Here is a 10,738-nt window from a genome sequence, read left to right as displayed (position 1 = left end):
GATTCTATGAATGTAATATATGATTATAACTTGAATATTTATAATGTGAGTGTACTATATGTTTCAAATATGAATTGTATTTCAATTTGACAATTAGGTGTGTGTACAGATTGAGTCTCGTTATTTGTGAGGGTTCCGTTCCCAGAACTCATGTGGATGGCAACGCATTAAAGCAAATCCATTTAAAAAACAATGTCCCTTTGCTAGGCAATTTAAAAACAGCCATGCTGACCTTTGAGATATAAGACAGAGTCATTAGGCAGACAATCCATTAATCAGTCCCTCTTCAGGCGCATAGAAAGGCTTCACTCTGAGCCAATATGTATGCATAAAGTAACATTTTTCTTTGTATTTTTCCAGGTTAGGGTTGTGTAATACATACTGAAAGTATGTTATTTGAAGCAATAAAAGGATTGAGATGCAAAGATTTCTTTATTTAGAGGTCATTCATTAGCACTCAGTGTGAGGAGACAACATTTTTGGCAAGGGGGAAAGGATTTTTAAATATAATTACCCTGGTTAAGCATTAATATGATATCTGAAAATAATTGGTCAGTTTTGAAATATTGAGGATGCAAAAATAAATGAACCAATTTGGGACTAAAGCCCATAGGAAACAATAAATTCTTAGGGCCCAAAGGTAAGTTGGGGCAGCCCTGGCACTGAGGTTCAGCTCAGGTGCTGGGTGTTGAAAATGTGCTATAAGACAAGTCTGCAACACCCTCTGTATTCCACAGTGCCAACGCTGGCCCAGAATCAACCATATGCCACCTGGGACTAGGTAAGAGCTCTGGGTAGCAGTTGAGGGCCTTGGAGCTGGATGGGGGGAGGTGTTCTGGGACAGGGAAGGGCAGAGGAATGGTGGAGCAGGTGAAGGAACTGGGGTGGGATAGGTGGGACTGGCAGAGCTCTGCTTCACTGAATCTTGAATTTCTGTGTCAGGCTGTAAGGTCCAACACAGAGTCTCTCAAGTGTGTGCCAACACAGCCAACACAGACTTCAGAAGCCTCATTGCAAGGACTTGGGCTTTACCCAGGAGAAGGGGACAAAAGTTTGCTTTCCCCAGAGGAGAACTCCGGCAACCTCGGCTGACACCCAATGGTGTCACAGACTTTGGGAGTGGGCTATCACTTATTTCTTTTTTTAAGCTGTTCCTTACTGTTTAGTTCTGGCCTCAGAACAATGATGTAACATTTTGGAGAAAAGATACAGCCCAATAATCCAGCACTGGAAGCCAAGATGGAGAAGACCTCTACAGCTACCATATTTTTCCCTTTGGTGCTTAAATAAGTTGGCACAAAGGACACCCACACAGTGCAGAACATCAACATACTGAAAGTGATAAATTTGGCTTCATTGAAGATATCTGGCAGTTTCCTGGCAAAGAAAGCAACAATGAAGCTGACAAGAGCCAGAAACCCCATGTACCCCAGAATATAATAAAACATCTTGGCAGATCCTTCATTGCATTCCATTATGATTTCTTCAGACACAGACTGCACATCAACATCTGGGAATGGAGGGTCTGTGGAGAGCCATACCACACAAATACTTGCTTGAACCAATGAGCAGCAAAAAACAACAGAGTTTGCCATTCTCGTCCCAACCCACTTCCTCATCTTGGATCCTGGCTTAGTGGCCATGAAAGCCAGAACCACAGTGATGGTTTTGGCCAACACAGAAGAAACAGCCACCGAGAAGATGACACCAAATGTAGTTTGTCGTAGTTGGCAGTTCAGTATCTGAGGTTGGCCAATGAACAGCAAAGAGCAGAGGAAGCAGAGGAGGAGGGAGACAAGCAGAGTATAGGTGAGGTTCCTGTTGTTGGCTTTTACGATGGGGGTGTTCCGATGTTTTATAAAAATCCCAAGCACCAAAGCAGTGATCAGAGAAAGAGAGAGTGCCAAAACAACCAAACTGGTGCCCAAAGTTTCATTATAAGACAGGAAGTTTAGCTTCTTTGGAAGGCATTGATTTCTCCCACTGTTAGGATACTGATCTTCGGGGCAATTGAAACAGTCGTCCATGTCTTTTTTACAAACAAACAAAAGATAGTACAAGATATTTTGAATGCATTTTTTTTTAACTGAGGATGATCCCACTTCTTGTATATTACTGTAAGTCCTTTATGGTGTGCTGCCTGTTTCAAGACCCACTCTGAACTGCAGATGTGTTCCTATACTCCAGAGTATATTTGTTCATCTACGAGTGTGTGTCATCAGTCTAGAAGAAGGGACTCATTGAGATGAGGGACTGGTGCCCAAAGTTGTGATGGTTACGGATCACTCTTTTCCTTGGCATCTTGCCTGGATACCTTTAAGAGGGGATTGGACAAATTTCTGGAGGAGTAGTTCATTATGGGTTATAAGTCATAGTAGGTATGTGCAAGCTCTTGGTTTTAGAGGCAGGCTGCCTCTGATTGCCAGATGCAGGGGAGGGCACCAGGATGCAGGTTGTGCCTGTTGTCTTGTGTGTTCCCTGGGGCATTTGGTGGGCCACTGTGAGATACAGGAAGCTAAGAACATAAGAACAGCCCTACTGGATCAGGCCATAGGCCCATCTAGTCCAGCTTCTTGTATCTCACAGCGGCCCACCAAATGCCCCAAGGAGCACACCAGATAACAAGAGACCTGCATCCTGGTGCCCTCCCTTGCATCTGACATAGCCCATTTCTAAAATCAGGAGGTTGCACATAGGCATCATGGCATGTAACCCATAATGGAATTTTTCCTCCAGAAACTTGTCCAATCCCCTTTTAAAGGCATCCAGGACAGATGCCGTCACCACATCCTGCGGCATGGACCAGCTGAACTAAATGGGCCTTTGGCCTGATCCAAATGTTCTTATGATCATAGAGACCATTTTAACCCATTATTTGTTTCTACTGCATTTTTAATAATTATAGCACCCCCTTCTATAACACTGATTATCATGTATATTGGGACATTTTTCAGAATTAGATCCATCTCCCTAATTCTGTGTCTCAACTCAGTTAAATATATATTTGACTATTATTTGCATGCAGGTTTTAATAGGTTTTATAACATAATGTCTCCTACCCTTTTGGTTTGAAATCTTCCCTTTGGGACATGAAGCACAATCATAGCAACAAAATGGCTTTCCCTCCTTCCTCTTCCTGCTATAACCTGGTTGACAGTTGTCATTGCACAAGGCAAGAGGTTTGACCTGTCACAAGCAAGGAGACAGGGCATTAAGCATTCATATCAGTTTCTCCTTGTTTTCCTTTAGTTTCAGGAAGTTATTGGAAAAAAAAGGGGGATCTTGGACCCTGGACCTTAAACAGGGTAAAGTTTGCCTGCAAAGTATGAAGAATAGTCTTGTTGAATTATTCAACTTTGTACCTTAGAAACACAAGTCAGGTCTTACCTGGGTAAATTTGCTGTGCCATGCAATGATTCTGTCATTAATGGAGAACTTCCCATCTGATTGTGCTTGAGGATCCAGGCTTCCTACTTTGACTCTTAAGAAAGATTTGTTTGGGAAAGTAATCCAGTTGATAATATCAAAGCCAGCCACCAATTCTCCCTTCTCATCAAAAAACACTTTGTCGCCAGCGCTATTGTTAAATGAGACACTCCTCAGAAAAGGGTGAAGCTAGAATTGTAGATGACAGAAGCCACAAAAGTGATAAAAGGAGATAACCGGATGTAGCATCAACCCCATAGGATAGACTCGTGCTCTCCTCTACATAAAGGGCAACGCAAAATTATTGACAAGATCCAGGAGGTGAAATGATTAGAGAAGGAGAAGTGGTGGTTGGGAAGAGGTAGAAGCTTAACCCTCACACAACTTCTTCTTTCTCTTCTGCTCTTCCATTGTGCATCTAATTTTCTCTCAATCCTGGTGATTGAGATGATGAGAAGAGAACAGAATGGTGTTCTGTTCTCTGAAAAGAGAATGATGAAAAGAGAACAGTGACAACATAACGGATTTGCAGGGAACTGTTGTTTAGTAGGGGGAAGATTTTCAGCCCAATAGTCAATGGGACTGACTCCCAAGTAAGTGTGAATAGGATTACAGCCTTACGCCTCTGTTTTCCCTGCTATCAAGTAGCACCCCTTCTTCTGCTTGTTAAAATCCCAGGTTGTATGGCGTGCTGTGAGAGGCAAAATGCTTTATGACAGGAGACGGGTACCAGGAAGATCAACAGCACATTGACCATTGCTACCAACTCCCAACAACAACTTTTAAAAGTAAAGCAAGATAGATAATACCACACTGGTACATCACACACAACAACATAAGATCAGGCCCACTGGATCAGGCCAAAGGCCCACTCAGTCCAGCTTCCTGAATCTCATAGTGGCCCACTGGATGCCTCAGGGATCACAAAAGGCAACGATATCTTCATCCTGCCACACAAATCCACTATGCCCCCTCCTCCAAGTTGGCCATGGACCATCTCCATGGAAATCCAGAAAACAGCAGTTAATTGCAGTTTTGTTGGAAACACTGGGGACATGTGCCTTTGTAGCAGCCCTGGCAGCTACTGGATTTCACCCAAGAGTCAATGCACAAAAAAGGAGTTATGAACAGCTCAATCCTAATAAGCCAATTTGCTGACACAATGAGTGTTCCTCCAGTGGAGACCACCTCCAGTTGCAAAGTGCTTTGTGGTGCTTTTGCAGCAACCAGCAGTGGCAGAACACATGTTCCGCCAGCCCTACTGGTAAATTGAATTGGGCTGTTAGTGCACCACAGACACCACGGATTCACAAATTTGTCTGTTCATTACATTAAAAAAAAAAAAATCTGCCTTCCATGTGAAATATTACCTGAAAAGCTGTTGACTGAAGACGCTTCAGATGGTCTTCATGATCTCTTGCTCCATGTCTAGTTCTGGATGAATGCCTGGCATGTAAAGCTTCTGCCACAGCATAGACGGCATTGTAGATGCTGTAACTTTGGCTGGTCATGCTCATTTCAAAAAAGGGGCCTGGTAGGTTCTCCAGCTTCTCCCATCCTGTGCAACTTCCTTCAGAACCCTTTCTTATAGTTGTTGGAAACACACATTTGAATGCCTGCTCCCAGAAGACCCTGATAAACCCATCTGTATCTGAGTAGGGATTCTGGGTCTGGAGGAAATGTGGGAAGCCCTGCACTTCTGTGGAGTGAATGGCAAAGGATAAGGTGCCATGGAAGACTTGGATATCCAGAAATTGGAGGAATGGCTCTAAGGAAAAGTCCCAGTGCGCTGTCATCACCCACACTTTGCCTATGGGTTTCATATCCCTTTCCACCAGATTCAGAACCACTTGCAAATCTAACATCATGTGCGTGTCAGCACTCACTACACATACATTGACATGGGTGCTGCTTAGAAACAGCGTCATGTTCATGAATCGGTCTAAGAAAGCCACGACCCCTAAAATGTTGCTCTGAGTCGGCATTCTGTGAGTGAAGGCCGTACAGATCCCATGCTGAGAAAACTTGTCTTCCAACGTTTGCACAAATTTTTCGCCTTTGTCATCAGCCATGGCCATGATCCCAACCCATTTCCATTGAAAATGCAGAAGAAGCCGGACAATCCCTGTATACTGATGTGCTTCATTGGGGACCATCCGATATAAAGAAGAGAGCTGAGTTACGTCACTCACCGCTGGAGCATATAAACAGTAGGTAACCTAAGCAAGATCAAACAGTTTGGTTTTCCCCACGGGGATGTAAAGTTCATATACATGAAAAGGTGTTGTAATATAAAGTCAGATCTTTCTAACAGATATGTAACCCAACCATCATTTAAGAAACTTTAAGATACTCATTTCTGTTTGCCTTACTGTCCATAATCTAAAACAGTGTTTCTTAACCAGTGGTATGGGTACCACCACAGGTACTTGAGGTGGTGTCTGGTGATACTTGTGGACAACCAGACTGCTGCCTAGCAGCAAGACAAGCAATGTGACATGACAAACATCGGTAGAAGGCTTGGCTTGGTCAGCAGAGCTCCAAAATGTTCTTTTCAGCCCTAAGCCTCATACTGGTGTTTGTCATGTCACATCTGGCCTCTGAACCCAAACATAACTGGCAATTACATCATCACCATTTACTTCTGGTTGTACTTCCAATAGGTGGATCGTGCAAAGTGGTACATCAGGGGATAAACGAGAAACAATGATCTAGATCAGTGGTTCTCAAATGTTTAACATTGGGGCACACTTTTTAAGAATGAGAATCCGTCAGGACCCACCAAAAGTGATCTCATGACCAGAAGTGACATCATCAAGCAAGAAAATTGATAACAACACTAGGCTGCAATTCTTCCCACACTTACCCAGGTGTAAGTCCCATTTACAATCATTGTTAAAAGCATATGCATAGTAGCTTGTTAAAAGTACAGAGCTGTAACATTTCCCCACATGCAGTCACATACCATGGTAGCATCAAACCCAATATATTTAAAATATTGAATGGGGACCCACCTGAAATTGGCTCACAACCCACCAAGTGGGTCCTGACCCACAGATTGAGAAACACTGATCTAGATTGTGCTGATAGTGCTTTGATCTGAAGGTGCCCTTCTACACATAGAAGCCCACTACTACTCATGGAAGGACTATTTCTGACTTTGTGGAAGAGTGTTGCTTAAGATGTGAAAATCTAGATGTTTGGCTAATGCAATCCTTTGTGCAAGACTTTGCCCAACCCTTTTCAATACAGGTTGAATGTTCCTTATCAAAAATATTTGGGACTAGAAGTGTTAGGATTTATTTATTTATTTTTTTAAAAAAATTTTTGGAGTATTTGAGTATATATAATGAGATATCTTGGGGATGGGACCCAAGTCTAAACATAACATTCATTGATGTTTCATCTACATCTTATACACACAGCCTGAATGTAATTTTATACAATATTTTGTATATTTGCAAGTGGGTCTGCTCCACTTCAGACACTTAAAGGCAAGGCTTAGTAGGCAAGCATCAGGACAGTCTCCATTGCATACCTTTGCCGCTTATGTCGGCGCGCTCGCCGCTGCGAAGGCTTCTGCCTCTGTCCACGCGTCGGTGCATCTGAATGCGCCAACGCAGCTCCCGCCTAAGGAGGCGCAAACGTGCTTTACTCCAGGGCCACCTATACCAGCATAACTGCCGGTTAGGATTGCGCCCTTTATATGTTAAATTCTATATCATCTTTATTCATCATCTTTTTCAGCACACATACTCATTATGGGGCTGCACTGGAAGGCATTTTCTGCTAAGGACTCATAAGGGACCACAAGGTTATATTCTTCCATTCACCGAACTACAGATCTGAGCTAATGATTAGACATGTTAAAGGTCTTCTAGCAACCTGTGTGTCTGAGAAGAGACTTGAACTCAATCTCCCAAGTCTGCCTTCAACATAGAAACCATCCTGGATCTTCTTAAATATGTGCTGAAGGAGAATCCTAACATACATTCTGATGAACTAATCTTATATATAAAGTATGGCAAGTATGGCAAGTATGGCATTTAACTGATGACTCCAGAAGGTTGTCAAGGAGGAGAATTAGCCCCGATTGTGTCAAAACTGCCACTCTTCCTTAATTAATTACTATGCTTTCATTGCTTCCCCGAGCAGTAGCATAGCTAAAGTGGGTGCAAAGCACTAAATTTTTCAGGGAGCTTCACCGTGCTGTACAAGGGGTCCCTCCCTCACTTTGGAGCCAGGTATATGCCTCTGTTTTGCTCCCAAACACCCAAAATGGATTCAAAGGAGAGGGGAAGGGGCTGTTTGCATGTTGCAGAGGGGCTCCATTCAAAACTTAGTGCTTTGCACCCCCTCTAACTGTGCCACTGCATGAAACATATTCCATAGACTCATGTACTCTGTTTGCATACCACTCTGTTACCCACTTACACTATCCCTTGGTATTTCAACAGCTCTCAGCACCTCTCCCTCCTGCAGACCAAACAGGATGACCAAGGACTGCAAGAGGATAATGGTTACATACCAGGATAGTGACCACTTCATCCCTCTAAATCAGGGGTGCCCAAACCCCGGCCCTGGGGCCACTTGCGGCCCTCGAGGCCTCTCAATGCGGCCCTCAGGGAGCCCCCAGTCTCCAATGAGCCTCTGGCCCTCTGGAGATTTGTTGGAGCCCGCAGTGGCCTGATGCAATTGCTCTCAGCGTGAGGGCAACTGTTTGACCTCTCATGTGAGCTGTGGGATGAGGGCTCCCTCCACTGCTTGCTGTTTCACATCTGTGATGCAGTAGCGGCAGCAAAGGAAAGGCTGGCCTTGCTTTGTGCAAGGCCTTTTACAGTCCTTGAGCTATTGCAAGGCCGTCATTCATTCATTTATGTAAACTTATGTAAATTTATTCAAATTTTAAATGTAAATTAATTCTTTTTTTCCCCAGGCCCCCGATACAGTGTCAGAGAGCTGATGTGGCCCTCCTGCCAAAAACTTTGGACACCCCTGCTCTAAATGATGCTGGATTTACAATGTCCAGGTTTTTGAAGTGTGTGGCTGATTTTTGGGAAAGTGGTTCTTACTCCAAAGCACTTTTTAAAACTTCTTAGAAATTGTACTACCTACAAACATGACCAAAAACTGTTATCTTACCTGTGGAATCTTGTAAATGCCCAAGATAGTGGCTACATGAAGGGAAGTTTCCGAGTCAAAACCCCCAATCACAGCAACCGGATTCTTCTGGCTACCACAATTGTAATTGAGGACAGTCTTCATCAGATTAAAGAGAAGGTTCAAGGTGTTCTGATATGTGATCTGAGCATCAAAATGACTGTCGTAGATGTGGAACCCCAAAGTGATGTTAGGTAGGATCTTGGGGTTCCCATTGATCTCTTGCACAGCAAATGCCAAGGACAAGACATGTTGATATTTTTTCAGCATTGCACTAAAACGAGACACAGGCTGTTTAAGGTGGTTGATCTAAACTTCATAAATTCCTCCCCACTCTTCATGGGTCTTGCAGAATTATCTGCTTCACAGTCAAATGTACTGTATATTGCAGCAATTTTCAGCCTTTTTCATCTCATGGCACACTGACAAGGCACTAAAATTGTCAAGGCACAGCATCAGTTTTTGTTTTTTTTAAACAATTGACAAGGCACACCATGCTGCTGGTAGGGAGCTCACATCTCCCAATGGCCCTACTAATAAACAAACCCCCCCCCAAACACCCATGGCACACCTGCAGACTATTCATGGCACACCAATGTGCCCCGGCACACTGGTTGAAAATAGCTGGTATATTGTATCACTACAATCTCTATCAATGGCTTCAAAACCATAATGAGAAGAGAGTGAATAGTGCATATGAAGTGTTGAATTAATTAATCCTCTTTCATAAGGGTAATAGCTGAGTTGACTTGCAGTGGCCTTTCACACCACTGAAGACCAACATACTAAGGACCAGTGGACAATAGGAATGTGTGGTGAAGCTGCCTTACTTTGGGCATTGCATTGGTCTAATTTGGTGGATATTCACACTTTCCCTTACATTGCCTTGAGAAAAGAATCCATGTTCTGGACCCGTATCTGCAAAAGTGAACATATGCCTTTTGGATTGCACATGTGAATAATTTAAAAATTTATTAAAAGGTGCATTATGTGCTAAAGTTTTGTGCAGTCACACATCTGGCTCATCAGGACTGCCTTGCTGGATCACACCAAAGTACATCTAATGCACCATTTGTGAAGGGTGTTTTTGTTTTTTTTAAAATGTAATTTGAGTTTTTAATGCTTAATGCTGATTGTATGTCCTTTGTATTTTCCCACACTGTTGTAAGCTGCCTTCGGTCCCTTTAGGGAGAAAGGCAGGGCATGCATAAATAAATAAATAAATTTGGATTGTCACTACCAAACAGTCCTGAGCATGCCATAAACTCCAGGTCTCCCATCAGTCAAGCCAAACAACCAGTGTCACTACAACTCACTCAAAAAAAGTAGGAGTTCATAAGAAGACGTGGATAGGGTGACACAAGAGGAGTGACTGAAATCCTGGGCAATGCTCCGTGCAGCAAACACGTCCCTCAACACATAATTATTTTTATGAAGACTCGGGGCCCAATCCTATCCAACCTTCCAGCCACAACACAGCCCTGTAGTAAGGAACAAATACTCCCTTACCTTGAGGAGGCCTCCATGACTACTCCCTCACTGCAAGATACAGAACATGCCCTGTTGGCACAGCTGCATCAGTGCTAGAAAGTTGGATAGAATTGGGCCCTCAGTTGCTTAAATCAGTGTTTCTCAAGGTTTGTCCCCCACCATACTACTTCACATGGTCCTCCTATTGGAAGTACCACCGGAAGTAACTGGCTGCAATGTCATCGCCAGTTACTTCTGGATTGAGAGGCCAAATACAATGCAACAAACACCGAGAAGTGGCTCAGGGCAGACAGGAGGGCTTTTTTGAGTGCGCGGAAAGTGAACACTGGAGTTCTGGCCTCTGCTGCTTCCGCTTGTCGTGTTGCATTGCTAGTTGCATTTCCAGGTGGCAGGGGTCTGGGGGTCCTGTGAGTACCACCAGACACCACATCAAGTACCACCCGTGGTACTCATACCACAGGTTGAAAAACACTGGCTTAAACTGCAGATTTGGAGGGATTCTAAAGCAATCAAGTATACATGATTGTATAGGGGGAAAAATAGACATGATTTTCTTACACAGGGTCAACAGCAGGCTTTGGTTTAGGGTGTTCCGTGAAGGAGGCACCCTCAGAAAAGGAGAAGAGGAGAGAAGTGATCCCACCAATGATGAGGTCCCCGG

At 43.6% G+C, this 10,738-nt stretch overlaps 1 protein-coding gene across 1 annotated transcript; it reads right to left on the bottom strand.

Moving 5' to 3' along the window:
* Positions 1–1,127: 1,127 nt before the first annotated feature.
* On the bottom strand, positions 1,128–10,112 carry LOC136653718 (vomeronasal type-2 receptor 26-like). The gene is made up of 8 exons (XM_066630600.1): positions 10,096–10,112; positions 8,569–8,860; positions 7,853–7,929; positions 6,965–7,056; positions 4,797–5,620; positions 3,388–3,615; positions 3,060–3,186; positions 1,128–2,029 (listed from the first exon to the last, which is right to left on the bottom strand). The coding sequence occupies exons 1-8, from the start codon at positions 10,110–10,112 to the stop codon at positions 1,128–1,130; spliced, it is 2,559 nt and encodes an 852-aa protein (XP_066486697.1).
* Between the last annotated feature and the right edge of the window lie 626 nt (positions 10,113–10,738).

This window comes from Tiliqua scincoides, chromosome 5 (genome assembly GCF_035046505.1).
Source record: "Tiliqua scincoides isolate rTilSci1 chromosome 5, rTilSci1.hap2, whole genome shotgun sequence".
Lineage (NCBI taxonomy): Eukaryota > Metazoa > Chordata > Lepidosauria > Squamata > Scincidae > Tiliqua > Tiliqua scincoides.
The sequence above is the reverse complement of the archived record's forward strand: the minus strand, read 5'-3'. Positions and strand labels throughout refer to the sequence as shown.